The 22,123-nt window shown below is 47.3% G+C and overlaps 1 protein-coding gene across 1 annotated transcript; it reads right to left on the bottom strand.

Annotated features, from left to right (window-relative positions):
• Positions 1–4,903: 4,903 nt before the first annotated feature.
• On the bottom strand, positions 4,904–21,891 carry PGM1 (phosphoglucomutase 1). The gene is made up of 11 exons (XM_010166380.1): positions 21,524–21,891; positions 17,563–17,725; positions 17,160–17,306; positions 15,845–15,970; positions 14,672–14,862; positions 14,093–14,247; positions 13,423–13,538; positions 10,108–10,243; positions 7,806–7,989; positions 6,601–6,735; positions 4,904–5,195 (listed from the first exon to the last, which is right to left on the bottom strand). Exons 1-11 carry the CDS (start codon positions 21,779–21,781, stop codon positions 5,106–5,108), a joined length of 1,701 nt encoding a protein of 566 aa, XP_010164682.1. The 5' UTR covers positions 21,782–21,891; the 3' UTR covers positions 4,904–5,105.
• Between the last annotated feature and the right edge of the window lie 232 nt (positions 21,892–22,123).

Raw genomic sequence — 22,123 nt, 5'->3', positions numbered from 1 at the left:
GATGAGAAGAAGCTCTTCTGGTGAAGAAACCAACATGAGCCAACAGTGTGTCCTGGCAGCCAAGAGGGACACCCGTGTCCTGGGGGCACCCAGCACTGCACTGCGAGCTGGGCCAGGGAGGGGATGGTCCCGCTCTGCTCTGCACTGGGGCGGCCTCACCTCCAGCACTGGGGGCAGTTTGGGCACCACAGGAGAAAAAGGATCTAAAGCTGCTGGAGAGTGTCCAGAGGAGGGACACAACATTGGGGAAGGGTTTAGAGGGGAAGGGTGTGAGGAGAGGCTGAAGTCACTTGGTTTGTTCAGCCTGGAGAAGAGGAGACTGAGAGGAGATCTCCTGGGGGTCTAGAACTTCCTCCCAAGGGGCAGAGGAGGGGCAGGCGCTGATCTCTTCTCTCTGGCCACCAACGAATGCCAGGAGCAGAGGCAATGGCAGGAAGATGTGGCAGGGGAGGGTGAGGTTGGCCATGAGGAAAAGGTTCTTGAGGCAGAGGGTGGTGGAGCACTGGAACAGGCTCCCCAGGGAGGTGCTCATGGCACCAAGCCTGACAAGATTCCAGCAGCATTTGGCCAACATGTGCCCTCAGGGACATGGTGTGAATGTTGGGATTGTCCTGTGCAGGGACAGGAGTTGGACTCCAGCATCCTGGTGGGTCCCTCCCAGCTCACAACATTCGATGAGTCTATGGTTCTATGATGGTGGAGAAAGTGGCCAGAGACACCGGGAGGTGCTGGCAGCCCCACGTGCCTGGACAGAGTGGAAAATATTGAGGAAAAAAATAGATAATTGGTTTATTTGTTTTTATAATTGGCTTATTTAATTTGCAGCCACTTTCTCTGCCCGAGCCTGGGCAGAGCCATCACTGCTCTGATGGAAACACGCTGAATAACATGTTTTTTCTTGGCCAAGCTGAGGGAACAGATTTTTTTTTTCAATGGCAACTGGAAATTTTACCCCAAACTCTGCACACTGCTCAGCTGGGGATTAGACTCTGGATTTATCACATGGAAATACAACAAGGCAGCACTGTGCAGCGTTTCCCTGAGTTGTTTTAGCCAGTCTCCAAGTGACCCATTTGGTTTACTGGGTTGAGTTTCAACTTTGGGCCAATGCTTACGCTCAGGGAACAGCCTGGAAGTCTCTGGACTCACTGAGGACTGGAAAGGTGCTGTAATTCTGCATGGTGAATGAACACCTGGGTTGCAGATGAAATCACACCAAAGCCATGTGTAGCCAGACCAAGGGTCCCTCAGAGGCTGCCCTGAGACTCTTTACCAATGCTGCCATCTAGAGAGAAACAGCCCGTCTTCCATGGGTGGAGCATTCTCAGATCCTAGAGAAAAACAGGATTTTGGAGCTTTTCTGCCTCTAGCACAAGGGTTGAGCCCTTGTGTGTGCTGGGAACCACCCCGACCACTGCTGCCTGCTCACTTGATCTCTGGCAATGGCACCTCTGCAAGACCCACCAGATTGGGACAAGAACTCACCAAGCAGCAGCTGGGTGGCTGGGCTGATTCCTGCTCCATGTCGGGCTCTGGTTGCTTTGTCAGTGAGCTCTTGGGATGTATTTTCACTTTTGTGCAGTGGAAACTGCACGCAGAAATGAGATATGGCACCATGTCAACTCGGGGCAAAGATTAAAACTCACACAACTAGTGAGACATCTGGATCTAAGTGGGCTCCTCCAGGACAGGAGTCTACAGCTTTAGTCTGAAGAGAAGCAAAGAAAGAGCAGGAGGATTTTTTCATGCAAACACCCGTCTGCTCAGAGGGGTTGGGTCTCTGCGAACACCCCCATCGCCAGGGCTTCGGTGAACGCGGCCCGGTCAGTGCCGTACGGGCTGACTGTGTTTGTCTGTTGCTGCACACACAGAGTCACTGGCTTGGAAGGAATCTGCTGTCACACAGCCCAGGGGTAAAAGTGATTTTTCTGAGAAAATTACAGCTAACTGACCCTCAGTGCGTAGGACAGGTCTCCTGCACTCGGAGCTGTACCAGTTATCACAGAATTGTTCTGGTTGGAAAAGACCTTTAAGATCATCGAGTCCAACCATAAACCCAACACTGCCAATCCCACCTCTAACCCATGTCCCTGAGCACCTCGTCTGCCCGTCTGTTCAATCCCACCAGGGAAGGTGACTCCACCACCTCTGCAGATTGAAGAGGGAAGAGCGAGCTGGCTCCGGGCTGCAGAGCAGCAGCAAGGAGGTGGTTTTATCACAGCTCAGTAGCAAGAGCTCTCAGGGAACAAGGGCTTCTAGTAGAGGACTGAAATCTGTATTTGCCAGTAAAAATGTTGGCAAAAAATCAGGCAGGAGGTTTCAGAGTAGAAATTGGCTCAAACAGAAAAAGAGGCAGATGAGTCCCATGCTCACTCACCAGAGCTGGGCCAGGGAGAGGGGCTGGAGCAGAGATCTGACAACAGCAGCAGGTTTGGTCCTGTGTCCCTGATGCTTCTCTGCTCCAAGCACCATCGTGGTGGGAGCTGCACTGAAGAGCCCCACGAGACAGCGCACGAGGGGGACGCGCTGTTGTTGCCACCTGGAGAAAGGCTGGAAACCAGGATTTACACGTGAGAGGCTCCCGGTGTCATTGCCAACCCCCAGCTCCAGCCACCCATCTTTACTGACAGATCAGTCGAACAGAGCCCCCAGCTCCCTCCATGGATTTGTCTAGGTTGTGCAGTTTCACCTGGAGACAGCTTTTGCCTACACAAGGACGTAAATAATGAATTGGGCTGGACCATTTTTAACTTCTCTTTGCTAGGTTTGACATTTGATTTAGGGTTTTTTTTCCCCTTTCTCCCCCTAATGCAGGAGCCCCAGTGTTTCCAGGGATTCTGGATTTCTTTAGTTGTATTTTATGAAGTGACACAGCACAGCTTGCTCTGGGCAAGGCTTTTGCACTCCCTGTGAGGGGAAAGCTGCTGCTGCTCTCTGCACCTGTACCGCCTCCTGGGAGGTTTTCCTGTCTCTCAGCAGATTGCAAGCAGGAGGAATCAGCAGCTCAGGGGGGGGAAGAGGTGGAGGAAGAAGTCCCACAGGAGCCCAGCCGCAGGGGCTGAGCTCTGCACCTGTGCACAGCCGCTTCGGTGACCGACAGCCGCTTCGGTGACATTCGTTGGCCACTCTGCCCTTTGGCAACCGACCTTTGGCATCTGGTTTTTGTGAAGAACCCCCCACCACGTGCTAGGGTGGAAACTCTGCTCTGACTCCATGTGCATGGATTGTTGGGTTTTGGTTTTTCCTTTTTTGCTTGGATTGGGAGAAACCCACATGCCACCGCTGCTGTTTGTCACTGCAAAGAGGAATCCTTGTTGCTGTAGTTTGTGGCCGGACCCTGCGCACAAGCAGTGCTTCCTCAGATGACACAGGGTTCATTCAGATAATCTCCTGGTATTCTTCTGCATTGCTGATCTGGATCCATCCAACACACAGGTCATGGCTGGTCCAAAACCAGAGCCCAGGGTGGACAGGGCTGCGGTGGAAGCGGCACAGCTGCGGCTTTTCCCCCAGGACTGTTTTGCTGTGTGTCCCCGAGGGCACACTGCCCAGCAGAGCTGTGGGAGTGAGCAGGGACATGGACCCCTGCACCACCAGCCTGGTGACATCCCACACCAGGGCAGCAACAGGCTGGGAGGTTGTGTGGTTTTGAATACACTCCACAGCAAAGCAGCTCCGCCAGCAAAACTAACTGAGCAGAGAAGCCCGTCTGTCAGAAGAGACACCGCACCTCTGGGAGGAAGATGAGATAAAGAGCTTCTTGTCAGCACATCTGCATCTGCTGGCAGCATCCTGGTGAGGGTGAGGGTGGGATGTTTCACATTCCTGGAAAACAAGAGCTGATCCCTCAGGCCTGGCCCAAGAACCAGCTGGAATTTCAGCTGCATGGGCAGAGCTGCCCGCACTGCTGAGCCCTGCCAGGGCAAAGGGCCAGAGTGGGCACGGGTGTCACAGGGATCTGGTGACAAAGGCAAGCAAACCAAAGAGGCAAAGGCACCTGAAATCCTTCCCACTAACCCACCTGCTTTTATTAACACAGCTGAAGCCGTAACAGCCTGGAGATGGAAGGAGTAAACCAACAGGGGCTTGTGGATTTACCTGGGGTTCTTTTCCAGAGGGTGTCACCTCCGTGGACGAGGGGCACTAAGTCAGCAGCATGAGCACATCTAGAGCTCTCCAGGGCCAAGTCAGCCGGCGGGGCTGGGAGCAGGAACATGGCTCAGCTCAGAGGAGAAGGCTTCCAAGAAAAGGGCAGGAAGGTGCAGCTGCAGGGTGTGAACACCCAACAGCTACAACTGCTTCCAAAGTGACACTCTGTGCCCTTGGATGAGATGTTGTACATTAATGCCTGTAAATCTGCTTATTCCAAGGATCTTACTACCCACATTCAACCAAAGGAGCTCATCAAAACAAGCTTTCATTCTTCAAAAGGGAGCCTGTCATAATGTAGGAAAATAAAAAAGCACTGAGCAGCCACTGTAGCTCATATCACTTTAATATCCTGCAACGCTTGTTATTGCCCATTTCTGTGGGGAGGATTTGTTGTGGGTTTTTTCTTAAACAGACGGTGAATTGGAGGTCAATTTACATAATGTGTTTTTAAAAAGGGAAAAATCCACGTCAGCGAAAAATACTGAGCCTGAACACACAGCCACGGCTTACTCAGAGACATCACGTTTAAAAGAGTATGTATTAACAGGGATGAAGTATTTGTGCTTCTTTTCCAGGAAGCAAAAAAACCCTCTGTGTATTATTGAAGAATTTCATCTCTCTTGTTATTTCTAGAGCCTTTTGTTTAAGCAGAAAAATAATAAAATAAAATAAAATAACAGTACATAGACTAACCCAAAAGGCTGTGCTAATGAGCACCATGGACAAATGGCCAGCAGCACTGTGTGACGCAGAAAAGCAGCACGGCAAAGTGCAGGCAGAGTGTTGACAGGGGCTGGGGTTTATTGTCTACCCTTAGCAGTTCAATGGTGTTCTTAAATACAGGGATAAAATTCATATTCCTCTTTTAAGTGACAGATTTGACAATAAAAAGGGCCAACAGGCTGATTTCCTTCACTCGGTGCCCACTCCAGCACGGGGTTCTGACCGAGCCTTTATGTTATGACAGTTGGACCGGTGCGGCCGGTTCTTTCGTGGAGCTGTGAGAGTTTCAGTGCGATAGAAATGAGAGGGGCCAACATGACCTGCAGAAAGAAAGAGATGGCTCAGAACCGCGGAGCACAGCGGCACGCGCGGCCGACGCGCGTCGCACCTTCCCTCACGGGTGCCTGGCGTCAGCCTGGGACACCCAAAGCTCAGCCCTGCTGAATGTGGGGGGTTTGTTAGTATTTTTGTCAATCATGACACAGAAATGATGCAAAAGGAGCTCACAGACTCTTTGCTGGGGTATATAAAATGAAGATTCTTTTCCTTCCGTGCCTACAACAGCATTTTTAAATGATGCTGTAAAGCAGATATATTATACTTTGTACACAACAGTTCAGTGTCATCTTATATACAACTGCATCCTTTTACCCTCATTTCATAGAATCCCAGACTGGTTTGGATTGGAAGGGACCTCAAAGCTCATCCAGTCCCAACCCCCTGCCAGCAGCAGGGACACCTTCCACTAGACCAGGTTGCTCAAAGCCTCATCCAGCCTGGCCTTCAACACTTCCAGGGAGGGGGCATCTACAACTTCCTTGGGCAACCTGTTCCAGTGTCTGACCACCCTCACAGTGAAGAACTTCTTCCTAATATCTCATCTAAACCTCCCCTCTTTCAGTTTAAACCCATTTCCCCCTGTTTTGTCATTAACTGCCCTTATTTATTTGTTTTGAACAAATATTTCCCCAATTCAGTATAGGAATGAGCTCATTTTATCCCTAGTGATGCAACATTTCAACTAGGAGGTCAGTTCAGGACTGAAGCTGTGTCCTCCCACACCTGCAACCAGCCACAGATGTAACATAAACAGGAAAACTGATGTGTGATTGCAGGAGCAGCTGTGAGGGGTTCTGAAGAAGTAACACTTGTCCCACACAAGCAGCTTTTTTTTTTAAATAAATCTGTTTATACTGGAATTAAAGATTCCACAGCCCTTGCTTCCAAAATAGCACCTCCACGTGGCTCTACACAAAGCAGCGCTAAGCAAAGATTTAAGCTTTTTACACAGAATCATTAAGGTTGGGAAAGACCTCCAAGATCATCCAGTCCAACCATTAACTCATCACCACCATGGCCACAAACCATGTCCCTGAGTGCTACATCTACATGTTTCTTGAACACCTCCAGGGATGGGGACTCCACCGCTGCCCTGAGCAGCCTGTTCTCCAATGCTTGCCCACTCTTTCAGAGAAGAAATTGTTCCTAATTTCCAACCTGAACCTCTCCTGGTGCAACTTGAGGCCATCTCCTCTTGTCCTATTGCTGGTTGCCTGGGAGAAGAGACTGACCCCCACCTCTCTCCACTCTCCTTTCAGGGACTTGGACAGAGCCAGAAGGTCTCCTCTCAGCCTCCTTTTCTCCAGGCTCAACAACCCCAGTTCCCTCAGCTGCTTTTAAGAAGCTTGGGAGCCAGCGGTGCCCTGACTGAGATGCAATACTCACCTGGGGGTCTTCATGTATCTTCTGAGCATCCTTCTCATAGCTGTCGATGTAGAGCCGCACGGTCGCCCCAGCGCTGCCAGTACCGCTCAGCCTGAAGATAATGCGGGAACCATCAGAGAAGATGAGCCGCAAGCCCTGGTAAGAGAGAAGGGGAGAAGAGCCTCTCAGCTACGCACCTCACGGGTACCTGAGGTATCTTCCATGAGACCCAGCGTGGCTATGCCTGACCTCCACAATCCCAGAGCTCCTACTCTTTGGGGAGCCACAGAAGGCTCCTCTGTTATCCCCTCCCCACTCCCAGAGGAGCTACTGTCCCTCCCAACCCACTCTGGAGAACTTGCTAGAGCTCCTGAACTTGAAGGACATTGATGCTGTAAGGTCCTTCACCCCAGTGCTTTCTTGAAAACAAGAGCCAGGGACTGATTCTCTGCCAGGCACAGCAGACCTGCTGCTCTTCCAGGAAAACAGGATGTAAAGGAACCTCTCCTGTCATCCCACAAGCAAGGCAATCATTCCTGCGGGATTTCTCCAGTATTCCTTCCCACTTACTATGCTTGTGCTGTCAAACCAGTCCACCCACAGGACATTTTTGTTTCAAAAATCTCTGGTGACATGTCACTCATCTCACGTGTATTTAATATCCCCCATGACTTCTGGAGCCTGGAACTCAATCCCCTCCGCAGTGCTGCCTGCCCTCTCAGGGACGAGGACACGAGGAGTGCCACCAGCTCAGGGACAAAGGCAGCGAGGGAGGATTTGCTTGCAGCAACCTGGGGGTCTAGCACTAGAGCCAAGACGATACCTGAGCAGGAGGGTTTGTGCCTCGTGCTGCAGTGAGTTTTCAACCTTTCATTCAGCACAAACCCTTTCTTGGCTGCTGACCCATCACCCAAAGGATCCCCCTCAACTCAGCTCCATCACTCCTTCCCCTCTGGGGAGGATGTAGGTAAGCTCTGCTCCCACTCTCACTCCGGTCCCTGCTGGGGTGGGAGCAGCCTCCAGACCCTCCCCTCTCCAAGGCAGCAATTTCCCTCAAGCAGGGCAGGGTCCCACCAACAAACACAGGGCAGAAAACATTTTCCAAGGGACAAATCAGATGTTTGACTTTCAAGCAGGTGCAAACGCAACGGACAAAGATTAGGCCCAAAATACACAGTGCAACACCCCTCTGAGGCCACGTTCAGCCCAGGTAAGGTGATGCCCACCTGGTTTCTGGAGACGCTTCCATCCACGGGATCGTTGTACTCAAAATTATCAGCTTTCTCCACTGTGTAGACCTTGTCACCACATGATAACTGCTTCCCCACAAAGGAGCGGTCAAACATCACAGTCTCCAAATCCTTCATCATTTTGTTAGCTGCATCCGCATCCACCTCTTCATAGTCGTATCTACAACCAGTCACCATAAAACAAAGATTAGGAAGGGGAGGCTGGAATGAGCAGCAGATTTGTGATGTTCTTGTTTACACACTGTGGTCTGCCTCATATATGTTCTCTGCTCTCTTGCTGGAGGAAAGGAGAGGAAGAAGAGAGGGGAGGATTGTCCTGGTTTTGAGCTGGGACAGAGCTGGTTCTGTTCAGCAGCTGGAACACCGCTGGGGTTTGGGTTCAGCTGGGATTTGTTATGAGAGAGACACTGAGAACATCCCCATGTTGCATTTGTGTCCCTGGCACTGAAGGACTTTGTGTTTGTCCGTCTGCAAGCGCAAGATCTCAGGGAGCGAGGAATATTGCCATGGATCAGCTCCATGGGCATTGGGCTCTGCCAAGGGGCTGTTCCAGCTCCTGTCCCCCATGGGCAGGAGATCCATGAGGGGCTCTTCCTCTCTTGCTCTCTCTGGCTTTCGCTCGGGCTCTGGCTCTCCCAGGACTGCGGTTTCGGGTCGGGATTGTGGCTCCTGCGGGATCGTGATCTGGGAACGGGCCGGGCTTGGTCAGCGGGTGGTGAGCAATGGCACTGGGTGTCACTCATTTGTGTATTTTATTATTCCTGTTATTATAATTATCATTTTAATATCGTTATTATTTTAAGTTTTATTTTATTGCAATTATTAAATTGTTCTCATCTCACCCTACGAGTCTCCTTACCCTTGCCCCTCAGTTCTCTCCCCTGTCCCCTGGGGGGTCGGGGCAGTGAGTTAGCAGCTGTGTCTGGCTGTTAGCCCAGTGCTAGCCCAGCACTGGCCAAGTGCTGGCCAAGTGAAACCACCACAAGGATCTGTGCAGCTATACAATCCCATACAAGTCTGTGGGATTCACTGCAACATATCACAGACTTTTGGCGTCAGGAGAGATGAAAGCACAAGTTGTGCTGCCTTGCGCCAGGCAAACTGAAGACAGAGGGCTCGACTCCAGCGACGCTGACTGCAAAGAATTCATTCTAATTCTGCTGATTGGATCTCGACAGGTTCCTCACGATATCAACTTTGCCTGAACATCCTCCTGTCCGTCCCCAGAGCCGAACACAGGTGCGATTGCAGCACGCGATAACATTCCAGTGCCAGCTTTGATCTCATTAACCCGGGTAAGAGGAAGCAGCGAGCGGCTGAAGCGCACACGGGGATCCGAGGCTTTGTGCTCTGATTGCCAGTGGGATCTGCACCACTTTTATTAGCCTGGCTGGCTAGATGGAGCATGCACAGGCTTGTTAACCTGCCTACCGTTGCACTTTGCTTGCTATGCAGACATACCTCTGGTGCTAAAAGACTGCCTTTTTATTCCAGACTTTGGCATTTTTTCCACAGGTTTAAATGCCTCAGATGTATGCTGGCTTTGTGGTGGGGGGTGAGGGAAAAAAAGAAGAAGAAAAAAAGAAAAGGAAAAGGCAAGTTCTTTCATTTGGCAATTTGAGACAGAATTTTCATGTAGGTCTTCCAAGCTGCAAGATTTCTGCCTAGTGCTTTCGCTCCCAACAGCATTCCCGCCTCTGCTGATGTGCAGGTTGGTTCTCACTCCTTCCCTTTTCATCTTACATGTCTACTGTAGTTTAAATTAAGAGTATTTTGGGACTGGAGAGAAACTCAACCAGGTAAATAACTGCCGAGGAGCTGGGCATCCATTCAATAATCTCTCCAGTGACGTCAATGTCTTCTAAATTAACTTATGATCTGTGGTCTCAAGAAACATACCGTTCCGACTGCAAAAAAGACTCTTGCAAGGAGAAAAACCTCCATTAAAAGAAAAAATACCCTGCAGATATAAAATGTACAGCCTTTGCAGACTCTGATACTTAACTAGGTTTATGTTTTGAATAACAAACCCTAAACTGGACATCATGAGAGTGTAAGGTAAATATTTATGGTTTTCTTGAACTCAGATATGTTGCATACTGCAGGAAACTGCTCAGGGAGTGTGAAATCACTGCAGCAGCAGGGAAACAGCAAGTGTCAGGCACAGGAACAGCTCTGAGGTAGCACATGCTGGTGCTACCAGTGCTCAGGGCTCTGAGCTTGGAGGGTGGGACACCAGACAGAGGTAAGTGCGTGGCGTTGGGAGTGCTTTTCTTACCTGGTGAAGAAGTTCCTGCCGTATTTCTGCCAGTGATCCTTCATGATGTCCTCCACGCTCTGCTTGCGGGTGGCTAAAATGGAGAGCCAAGCCAGGACAGCCCACAGCCCGTCCTTCTCACGGATGTGGTCGGAGCCTGCCGAGAACCACAGCAGAAACACATTTCCCACCTCGAGAGCCACAGCAGAAACACATTTCCCACCTCCTTTCATGCGAGACTCTGTGCTAGGGCCCTACCTTGTCTTCTCTCCTCCATCCAACTGGCAGCTGTACAAACTCACAAATGGAAGGCATTTCATGAGCTCCATCCCTGCTGCATTGTTAAAACGGTTCAAGATATCATCTGCTTTTAGCTATAGCCCAAAGAAAACATTCGGCCCCTTTTAACACACACACACACACACACACTCATTGTTCACAGATCCTTAATTCTGTTCCCAAGGAAGTAATGGGGAATGCACAGTAAAAAGGTCATAAAAAAAAAAACAACAAAAAAGGAAATGCAAATGAACAGCTCAGGAAGGACCAACATCAACCTCTTCTAGCAGCTGTCACGTACCGTCTGCCAAATCAGCATGCTCTGATCAGCACATTTTCTGGCTGAGCATCAAGAAAAATGTCAAGCCAAACCCTAACGACTCTGAAATTACCCCGCAATGGAGAGAAGAGCAGCCTGCTGCACGGCAGCAGCGCAAGGAGACTTTGTTCACGTGCTGAAACCAGAAGAGAGCCTTGTGCCTGCTCTCACTCCCACACACCAGGCACTCAAAGGCTGTGGAAGACCCTGTTTTGGTTAGAAGAGGACTCTCCCAAAGCAGGCATTGCTCAGGGAGTCATCAGAATCCAGCCCAACCTTGCCCTGGGAGCCTATGGACCGGGGCTGAGAGCCGCGGAACGGGGACCACACAGCACCCAGGCTCTCAGGAAACCCGAGAGGGTGTTACAAATTAGACAGCACCCTGAACACCTAAATTAAACAAGGGATCAAATGGCAGCCCAGAATACACCCAACCCAGCCTCCACGCTTCTGGACTGCCAGTTCAGCGCTGTGCTCCACAGATGCACAACTTCAGAATTTTAGCCTTTGAGCTCTGGAAAAGCTCCAAACAAGTATTAACGAAATCCCAAGGATGCAGGGTATGCCTGCTAATGCAGCCCGCGCTCCAGAGCTGCCATTTTACCCTCTCAAGAATTGCCAGAGCAGGCAATCATCTGGGGAAAAAGGCTGGGGGCTGGGGCGCGGGTTACGTAGCGCTTTACACAAATCCCACTATTGTGGACGCAGCGATAAATTATCCTCACGGTCCTTTACAGCAGAGAGAGCTGTACAGAGGTGATGGAGAGGAATGCTAAATAAACAGAAGTCCCATGTGATGTATCAACTTATTGCTGGAATAAAATACCCAAGCAAGCAAGCAGGAATTCTGTCATGTCGCATTAGTCTAATTGCTCCTGGACTCCAGTCCCACCGGGTCACAGTTTGTTTCAATTTTTACTGGGTCTATTTGGCTGCTCCTTCACCTCTCTCCCCTTCAGCACTCACAATCTGTCCGGCTCCAAACAACTCCTCATTAATTTACTATCAAACAAACCTTCCTCACCCTTTTTTTGTTCCTTCAAGTGCATTTGCCAGATGGACAAACCCCCTTTGCATTGCAGGGGGTGTCCAACACTCCTGGGCCCTTTCTTAACCTGTCCCTCCAAAACTGCTTCAGTCCCTGACCACTCAGACTTGATGCTGCACAACCAGAATCTCAAACCTCCTTCTCAGCCCCTGCTGCAGATGGAATCAGTCACTTTTATTTGTAATGCAGAGTCCTTTACCTATTCGGAGAGGGAGAGAAACTATGAGCTCATTGCTCATACAATACAAGATGGAAACAATTTTAGAGAGCTGCTCATTAGAGACCATCTCCCATCAGCAGCTCCATGAATCATTTGCTGCTTTTTGTTTTTATTTATTTACTGAAATGCTGGTGCCCTCTCATTAGCCAAAGTCCAGAACATAAACTTAATGCATGCTGAAATCATTCAGGGCAAAACTCCAAAATCTTTCTTTACTCATGATTTACTTCAAGATTTCTTTACAGAGATACCACATTTTCTGAAATTACCCTTTCCTTCTAACCTGAGGACAAATCCCATGTATCAGAATAGCCTTTGATTGTGAAAATATTGCCACTGAAGACCAAGTGCTTTCAACCAGAGTCCATGATGTTGTTTCCTCAGCTACAGAAAAGCTGGGCTACTCTTTTAATGTCAAATTGTGCACCCCAGTTCCACAAAGCACTTAATTTCAGGGATTTAAGGCCATCCCTCCTCTGGGAGACACCCACACACAGCCTACAATGTTTTTCTGAAATATGGGGTGGTGGAATGAGAGCACATGAGCTTTGAGCTTGAAATCATCCAACCTAAATTCCCTCAAGACCCTGTCTGTGCCTTGCATATCCTACCAGCTGCCCCTGGTCTTCAGAGGTCTTTAGAGAATAGGAAAAACAAGATCTTGAGGAGAATTCAGACCAGATAAAACTCAGCTTTTGTGCACGAATTAGGTGCTGACCTCCTGCCAGCAGGGAAGGTCCCATTTCCACAGTCAAGACATTAAAACCATGTGGTAGATGCCACGGAAGAACTCAGGAACCACCAAGGCCTTCTGGGAACGCTGCGTGTTTTGAGCACGCTGCTCCGATGCGGAGCAAAATCTGCTCACTTTAACTTCCTACACAAATAAAAGGTTTGTGTCACGTGCACACCCCTAGTAAATTCCTTAAGATGTTCACTTTGTTTCTCAGTAACTTAATAACTTGCTTAGACTGTTCAAAGGCAAGTGTTAATTTAAACTTTATAAATCATACCTTGTTTTTAGAACAGGAAAATGAGGGCCCTATTAAGCTCAGAGATTTAATAGTGACCTGAAACCTTCCCTAATAAAACTGCATGCTCCAAACCATATTTCTTTCCAGAAATGAAAACATTTAGAAGGTTTTCCTGGCCACCAAGAGTTGAAAAATACATTTAACACTGCACTTAATCCCCATAGACTCAATGACCGGGCTAGTAAAGAGGCCCTTAAACTTCCTGCATATCTGCATATGCCTTCCTAAATAACTGAAAGGAGAACTAGCTCCTGCCTGACAAAACTTTTAGCATTGTGTTCATTTCCACCAGTGATTCTTGAAAGCTTTTTTATTTATTTTATTATTTTAGAAGCATTAACTACACATGAAAGACAAATCCCAAGCTACCAAGCACAACAAAGAACTAAGAGGAGGAATAATACCATCACTGGTGAAATCAGAAATGTCGACTTACCAGTACCAAAACTTTCCTCTCCACACAGAGACAGTTTGTTTGCATCCATCAAGTTTCCAAAGAACTTCCAGCCAGTTGGAGTTTCATACAAAGCAATCTTTGTAGCATGGGCCACCCTTCAAAGGTAAGAAGGCTAAGTCACGTCACAGCCCAACTCTCAGCGCTCCCGTGCGAAATATTGCAGTAGGAGCTTCAGTTGCTACCAAGCATCGATTTTGGGGTGAGACTGAAGGCAGGTCATGCCACTGTTTTGGGTTTTTACCATGAACAATTATTGTACAGCAGCCCTTTATGTTATTCCAGTGTGACATTTGGGAAATGGGTGGGATGTGCAACTAAAGAACAGATATAAAGACATAGCTCTTCTAAAGCAATTTTAAATTGTAGATCTCAAAGCATTTAACAAATAAAGTATCACTATCAGATTAAAAAAAAATAAAAAGATGGGGTAGATGACTTTTTTGGGCTTATCTGTAGAGAAGAGAAAGATTCAAGAGCAGAGCCCAGCTGTGTCACATCCCCAAACAGGATTTAATTCATTAAACTTCACTGCCTGCACCGTGCCCTCGCTCCTCGCTATAGACATGTGTTAAACCAGGAAAAAGGGACAGTCCCTCTCCTGGGCAGGGGTCCCCTCCCCTCTCCCACCACGTGCAGAGGCAGATTGTACCTATCGAGAGCCCCGCTGGTGGGCATGCTCCGGGCAAAGCCACGGACTCCGGTCTGCTGGAAATAGGGGATACTGAAAATATTGGCAGCAATGACGGCGACGGAGTCGGAGGGGTTCACAAAGAAGCCGTGTTTCCCAAGAATCATGTTGCGATCCTGGTGAAGACAAGAGAGAAACAGCTCTGATCCCCACTTAGCACAAAGAGGCTGCGATGGCAGCTGCTGTTCTACTTGGCAGGCGCAGCCTATAAACCCAACAACTCCGATTTTTGACTGTGCTGAAAGAAATACCGAGCTTTGAAAAAGTTAAATAGCAACACCTGTAGAGTATTTCACCCTCCTGCTGATTTTTCACAGCCTTTAAAGCTCCTTAAATACAGTTTGGACTTTATTATTAATGCAGTAGCCAACTATTGCCATGGTGGCAAACTGCAGCAAGTGGTTCGCTTCCACTTGCCAAAGGGAGAGAGGGAGGGGAAAGGTCTTTGTCTTTGTCCTCCTCTGCTTAAAAGCAGCTGAGCAGTCACTCCCCCACCACTGAACAGGAGGCAAAAAGGTGACTACAGAACAGCTTGTTTACCCCATCTCCATCAAAGGCAGCTCCAAAGTCATACTCGCCCGTCTTCATGGTCTGGACCAGGTCAGCAGCGTAGGTTAAGTTGGGGTCGGGATGGTGGCCACCAAAGTCCTCCAGTGGGGTGCAGTTCACAGCTGAATTTGCTGGGGCTCCGAGCTCCTCACACAGGATCTTTTTTACGTAAGGGCCCACAACTATCACAGCAAAACACAAAGAGGAAACGAGTCAGCCTCTGCACCAGCCACGGAACCACCCAGGCCTCTGGTTTGCTCACTTAAGGTCAGTTTATAGGATTTATGGTACTAAAGCACAAGTGCTCACACCAAAAGCCCCAAGCAGCACATTCATGTGCTTCAGCCTGATCCATCCAGGCACATAAGCTCCTGCGAAAGCACAATTTTTAGCTGAGGGGCTGTCCCACTAAATAAATGAGACCACTTATGGGTTGAGAATTGAGGATGAGCCTATGCCGTGGGCTCAGCACGTCAGCCAGGACCCCACCGTGAAGGGCTTACACCCCAAGTACACCGAGGTATGAGTACAGCAGCCCCACGTAACAAAACAAAATGCATGTGTGAGTCACAGACATCCAGCAGTACAACAGGATTTACTCCTCTCCGACGCTAACAACGTACACAATAAAAAAATAAGTGAGTGCAGGAATGGGAATGGGCTGGAGACAAGAGAAACAAGGTGCTAAGAAAGCTAGGGTGCTCCTGAAATATCGATTGAAAGAGACTCACAAGCTTCACATATATATTAAATTATATAAAACCATCCAATGGTCCCATTTTTGTACTCAAATATCTACAGGCAGACCTTTGCCTAACTGCTGTCACCTCCATGGGACACTGACTGAAGCAAAGTCTGCCAGGGCAGCTCAGATCACAGCATCAGCGCTAACCTCTGTCCCTCAGGTGTGGACAGACGTGTGTGAGCCATACAGCATCCCCCCCAGACCCCAAACATCTCCCAAGTGCAAACATTTGACAAAAGAAAACAATGTAAAGCCGTTAGAAGTTTGCCTGTAAAAAGAAAAACACAACATTTTGCAAAACAAGAAACAAATTTACAAATTATGGATATAAATATCAGAAAAAAATGTTTTCTCTCTGAAGTAGATGGCAAAGCCCTGGGGACACCCAGCACCCCACGACCCCACAATGTCACCCGTACCTCCGTGCATCGCATCTATGCGAATCTTGAGGTGGTTCTTCCCCGAAAGCAGTTCCTTCAACGCACTGAAGTCAAAGATGTTCCTCAGCATATTCGCATAAGCTTCTACCGAGTCCACAATTTCCACTGGGGGGAAAAAAAATAAGCAGAGACCAACTCTCAGAGTCTGAAATCTTTGCAGAAAAACGATTTTGCTCTACGTGGCAGTGTGCTGACAGTCCTTAGTGCAAAGGGCTGGGGATCAGCACAAAGGCTTTAAACATCCCATAGAATCATTTCATAAAGACAATAATAATGGTCTTATATTAAGAATTTAATGACAGGCTGTCACTGCTAATCGGGTTACAGACCAAACGGACCAACAAAATCCTTAAGACAAATACTGTTCCCACCTACAGCTCCCTGGACTTCTTTTGAGAGGGCTCAGTCCCACTCTGTTTACCTGGAGAATGAGATTAAAGGAAAAGGGAAGAAAAAAAAAATATATATAAAAACAGATCTCCAATTTCCACCAAAGTCAACGGGAACTGTGCACCCAATAGTCTGAAAAAGTTGCACTTTTGCAACTAACAGGCCAAATAAAGACAAAGCCATGAAAACCCCACTAATAAAAATCCCAGTATACAAAAATAGGGACTGAGAGAAATACCAACTTTTATAATCTTTTAATTTTTTTTTTTTTTTAATTACAAGCACAAGCTTCACTAGGAGATGGTAAAAAAATACTTGCAGGGAGTGTTTTTCAAAAGTCTATTTTTAATGTATTTTCATGTTTCACTGCTAATTGACAACAGTCATGTGTGAATTGTACTGGCTTTCCCGCTCACAGCGAGAGCTTTCATATGAAACCATGGAAAAAAAAATCAGTTACAAAGATTAAACACTAACACTGTAATTTTTAATTGGGAAAATGCACTTTAACTGCAGAGTTGTGTGTTTTGCAGGTACAGGTTAACGGTAGCTGCACAGACAAAATAGTCTCTGATTTTGGTGAAGTTTGATGGATCAGATGTACTTACTGAAGTACAATCTTTTGTAGGACAGAAACAATGATATAATTAGATTATTTACACAATTATTTACACAATTATTTACACAAGATACAGGCCAAAAAAAACCCCAAACAAAACAAAATCCAGGATGTCAAGGTGACCAGGAGCGATGTCCTTGCTTGGCTTGTCCAACAGATGAGAAGGAGAGGTCAGAAGGGCCACATCTGTCCTTCAGAGAAACCAAATGTCCTTGCCTGTTCATGGCAGGTCCAAGCTAACTCTGTCAGAAAGGAAACTTTCCAAGAGGAAGAACAGTCATTTACCTGTAAAAGGTTTAAATTTGTTCTCCAAGTCAAACTGCTGTTTCCCAATGGTGCTCAGGTCCACCTGGAGATCTGGGCAGATTGCATATTCTTCAATTTTCTTGCTGATTTGGAAAATTTTGTCCGTGATCCCTTCAGGAGCAGGACCTGCAAGATAGAACAGTCAAGGGGGAAGATGTTAAAGAAGTACAGGGAAAGACCTGGGGTTGGGAATTCCTCCCTTGGAGAGGAATACAAGGGTATGAGGGGAGCAGATCAATCACTTGCTCTGTTTAGGGAAACCCACTGCTCAGGGCACTGAACCTCTGTGATATTACAACAGTTAAATTAGGTTCTTTAGGGGTCAACCCAAGAAACAGCCAAACAGAAACAAAACACATCTACACGAACCAAGCAACCTTACCTCCGTTGGCAATGTTGTATTTAATGCCAAAATCCCCACTGGGCCCGCCGGGGTTGTGGCTGGCAGTCAGGATGATGCCACCGATGGCTTTGATCTTCCTGATGATGCAGGACACCGCTGGGGTGGAGAGAATCCCGTTCTGCCCGATGACCAAGCGGCCGATCTGAAAATGGGAGGAGTAAAACAAAGTACCATGAGTCCCAAATCCTAAAACCAGCAAAACCACCAAACCCCCCCCAAAATGCTGGGGACAGGTAAAGCGGAGCCCCCAGGAGATGGGCTGATGGCAGAGGTGGCTTGTTCCTGGGAGGCTGCTGAGTTCTCTGCTGTGTTTACTGAAGGTCAGCGTCTGACCTTGCTCTGTTCTGCCTTTTTTTAGCATTTTCCTTTATGAATGCTGGAAATGGCAGCTTGCACTGAAATGCTCAGCTTTCCAGAGGCAGCTAAACAACAACAACAAAAACAAACCCAAAACAAAACAAAAATAACCCCAACCACCCACCCCTTTGGCCACGGTCTGGAACTTTGCTTTCAAAAGACACAATGGGCCTGAGAGAAGCCAAAACAACACAAAAATCAAACATCATCACTGCTCCCATGGGACCAGCTGCAGATTCTCTTACGCGCAGCGGGTAACACACCTCCTTTCCCATAAATTTAGTAATATCACTGAGATTAAATCCAGACCAATGTGCTAAGCGATACAAGGTAATCAGGATCTGGTTGCTGGAATCCATGTAGTAAAACAGAAGATGAATATTTTTCTGGAAGAACATACTCCTTACCATAGCCCCAGAATGAGGTGACAGAGATTTTAAAAAATACCAGACTACTCTCCATCAGCCGAGGAGATCAGACCCTGGATATGACCCAGAAAAGAAGAGGAATTTCATTCAAACACAAGAGAAAGAAGAGAACAAAAGGCAGCGTTCCCAGAGCACAGGTCCAGGTTGGGTGCTAAGCCAAGGGCACTGGATGACTGTGATTCCTCCCCGGTGGCACTGCCCGGTGCTAAGCCCCGGCTTCGCTGCCCGTCGGTTATTACATGTTACAGCTGTCACAGACCGGCTGTTGAGCGAGGTGTCGCTAAAAGAACTGCCACCTCTAGCAAACAACGAGCATAGATGTGAAACTGCAGTTTATCAACCCAAAGTGAATGCCCTTCTTTCAGCTGGCCACGGCTCCCACAGTGCCCACCTACCAGGTGATTGCGCTTGTTTATTATGCTGTACATTTAACTTGAAGTAGAACAACCTACATGGGTTTGGCTTTTTTCCCCATTCTCAGGCCAAGCCAGCACACCTTGTCTCATGTTTTATTCCAGCTCCAAGTCTTGCTTCTTTGGTTCCACCAAAAATTAACACAGTCTCCAGGAAGCTCCTCTCTAAAGCTTCCATTTTTTGTTTCCCAGCTTCTCAACGAGGGTCACTTTCATAGAATCATAGAATCCCAGACTGGTTTGGGTTGGAAGGGACCTTAAAGATCATCCAGTCCCAACCCCCCTGCCAGCAGCAGGGACACCTTCCACTAGACCAGGTTGCTCAAAGCCTCATCCAACCTGGCCTTCAACACTTCCAGGGAGGGGGCATCCACAACTTCCTTGGGCAACCTGTTCCAGTGTCTCACCACCCTCACAGTGAAGAACTTCTTCCTAATATCTCATCTAAACCTCCCCTCTTTCAGCTTAAACCCATTTCCCCTTGTTTTGTCATTAGTTGCCCTTATGAAAAGTCGCACTTTAAGCCGCATCGCCCCTCGGCATCAGTGCCCTGCCAGGCCTCGCGTGCAGCTCAAGGGATGCTGCAAAGAACTGGCAAAACAAGGGACTTGCCCTCCCAAACCTGCTGTTCTGCAGAAGAGCTGGGTGAACGCATCAAATCCATGGTCCTTACCCAACCTGTCCTCCCCGCACACCTGAGCTGCAGCTTTTGCACCTGTATGGCTGCTGCCACAGCGAGGAAAAGAAAAACTTGTCTCCATAGAAGCTGCTCTCTGATTCGGGGTCCTCCTTGGCTTTTCAGCTCTCATCCCCCACCAATCCAACACTAAATCCTTTGTGGTAACCACTGGAAAAGGTTGCTCAGTGTAGTAGTGTGCTGAGCAATTTACACTTCATCTTTTTTAATTCTCTAGAATTTCTTACGAGAAACTCTACGGATGTAACGACGCAGAAACGCCTTTCACAGAATGCTCAAAACAGACTTGATCACAAACAAAGACACTTTGTGTGAGACAATTTGGGGGTTACAACACTTTGAAACAATCCAGGCAACACTTCCACCCTGGTTTTACTGAAAGCCCCACTCAGATGCACATGGGCAATAAAGGAGATCTCCTGCAGCCTCCCTCCTCCCTCTAGTAATGTAGGCTGATGCTTTCACACCAAAATTGTGTTTTCCAGGCCAAGGAAGCTGGTGGCTACAGCTCCATCATCTCATCAGCACACCCTTCCAGTCCTCTTTCTCTAAAAGAGATGCCCCAATCCTATATACTGTGGCACAGTCACAGTCTCTGAATAGAGACATTGCTATTTATACAAGTCAGATTAAGTGGACAAACTACCTCAGTCATTTCCTTTAACCAAATAATCATAATTTAAAACATGCAATTTGATGTTATTGACATAGCAATGTGCTTGGTGCAATTTAGAAACCCTGCTGATCCCATATCTGTAGAGGTAACAGTACCTGCCTCTGCCACACACCAACAAAGGGATTTACACATAATATGCATGTTCTCCTCGTGGTTTTTGATATTTGGAAACATCCTTGGATTTATCCCTTCTGTTCTATACAGCAAGTCCAGCACAATGCCAAAAGTCACAGGTATTAGCCAGACTGTATAAAAACAATGAATGAAAAATAGTAAAATCAGGAGCAAAATGAGATTTTAGCCAGATATGCTGGAAAGAAACACATGAGAAAAGTCTGGGCTGGTGAAGATCACTCTAACCTCACCTTTACCAGCAGAAAATCTCTCCTAGCATCAAGCAGTCCAAGCAGAAGGCCTGGCACATTTGTAGACAATTGTGCACATTTTTCAGCTCTTCTGCTCAGCCCATACACTGAATTTAGAGGAATACATTAATTTACAATGACAAAGGATTTTTTTTTTTCCCCAAGATGGAAAACTGGTTGATTAAAAAAAAAGAAAAAAAGTTATTTTCTCCACTTCTCCTATTCACTACTAATTACCCTCTTGTGATCAGATAAGTTTTCCTGTCAAATTCCTAAGAGTCACATCTCAGTGTAGTTTGCTCTGCACTAACAGATCCAGGACAGTCTTTTTTTCTTAAAAAGCAGAAAGAAACAAAGACAAAACCCCAGTGCCCAAGAGTCTTGGGGCACACGAACCGTGCTCTAATGCAAACGTCTGCTTCCAAAATACAGATTTCCAGCACAATCAGAGATCACTGTACAGGCTGCCACTCTCATCTTATTTCAATTTTCAAAGGCTCCTGGTGTACTTCTCACATAGCCACAACTTCTACCTGTTGAGAAAGAAACAACCACATTTTGCCTTTTTATTTGCTGAGCAGCTCAGATCAACGCTGAAGGAGCTTCTGCCGAGCTGCCATGGAACAGCGAGCCACGGCCCTACCAGGTACTCTGCTTCTGAGCAATATCGAGGTTTTATGGTCTGATGGAGAGACTAGAAAATCCAGAGGTGCCAGTAGCTTGTGGCAGGTCAAAACACCAACCAACACCACACAAAAAACAAGCAGTATTTATTTTCTTTGCTGCATGTGTATTCCCACATACTTCTACCCAACTGTATCACTTAAAAGTGAAAAAAACAGTAATTTCTGTACTACCAAACTGATTTTATATTAAAAAGTTAACTATTAGCAGTTGAATAAAGTCTTTGGGGAAATTAAATCTCACAGTGACTAATGTATTATGGTTTTCTGCATTTATCAGCTACACAACTATAGGAATTTAGTCATTTAACATTTACCAACCCCATTGGCAGCAGCCATTTGGACTATCAGTTCCACTGCAGACTTATTGAGGTATCTCCCATCACCTCCAACTACCATAGAAGATCCTTGTCGATCTCTTAGGTCTATGGAAAAAAATATACTCTGGATAAAATTCTGCAAATAGTTCATCTTGGATTCAAAATAAAAGGTCTTCCTCCGTAATCCACTGGTTCCTGGTTTCTGATCATGGTAAGGAGCTGTTGGCATGATCAACAGAGGCAGAGGAGCGTCTTCCATGTTCTTTTTTCAGACAAATGCATTTAAAAAGTAAATTATGCCAAAATACAAAAATTAGTCTTGCCACCAGCAATGGCCCACCTAGGAGACAGAAGTTCAGTGAAGTTGTTGAGGACCCAAAAATAGCTCCTTGAACCTTGAGCCGAATGTGGTTCCTGTAACTGAAGACGTTTTCTTGCACTTGTTGTGGAGGATCAATGTCACGGAGAACACGCAATTCCACGCTGCTGTCCCTCACTGAAACGGCCGGGAAAAGGGGATTTTTGTCTTCATCTTCCGTTCTCCACAAGCACAGCTCCTTGCCAATCTGTGCTATCACCCACCGGAGCCCAGCACCGTCAA

Source organism: Antrostomus carolinensis, unplaced genomic scaffold (genome assembly GCF_000700745.2).
Source record: "Antrostomus carolinensis isolate BGI_N321 unplaced genomic scaffold, ASM70074v2 scaffold12834, whole genome shotgun sequence".
NCBI lineage: Eukaryota > Metazoa > Chordata > Aves > Caprimulgiformes > Caprimulgidae > Antrostomus > Antrostomus carolinensis.
This window is presented reverse-complemented; position numbering and strand designations above follow the sequence as displayed.

Coding starts and splice junctions, on each gene's coding strand:
- PGM1 (XM_010166380.1), bottom strand. CDS start 21,781: ATGGAAGACGCTCCTCTGCCTCTGTTGATCATGCCAACAGCTCCTTAC. Junction 17,307..17,562: donor ATACAACATTGCCAACGGAG/GTAAGGTTGCTT, acceptor TCTATCTTGCAG/GTCCTGCTCCTGAAGGGATC. Junction 15,971..17,159: donor CAAATTTAAACCTTTTACAG/GTAAATGACTGT, acceptor TTTTCCCCCCAG/TGGAAATTGTGGACTCGGTA.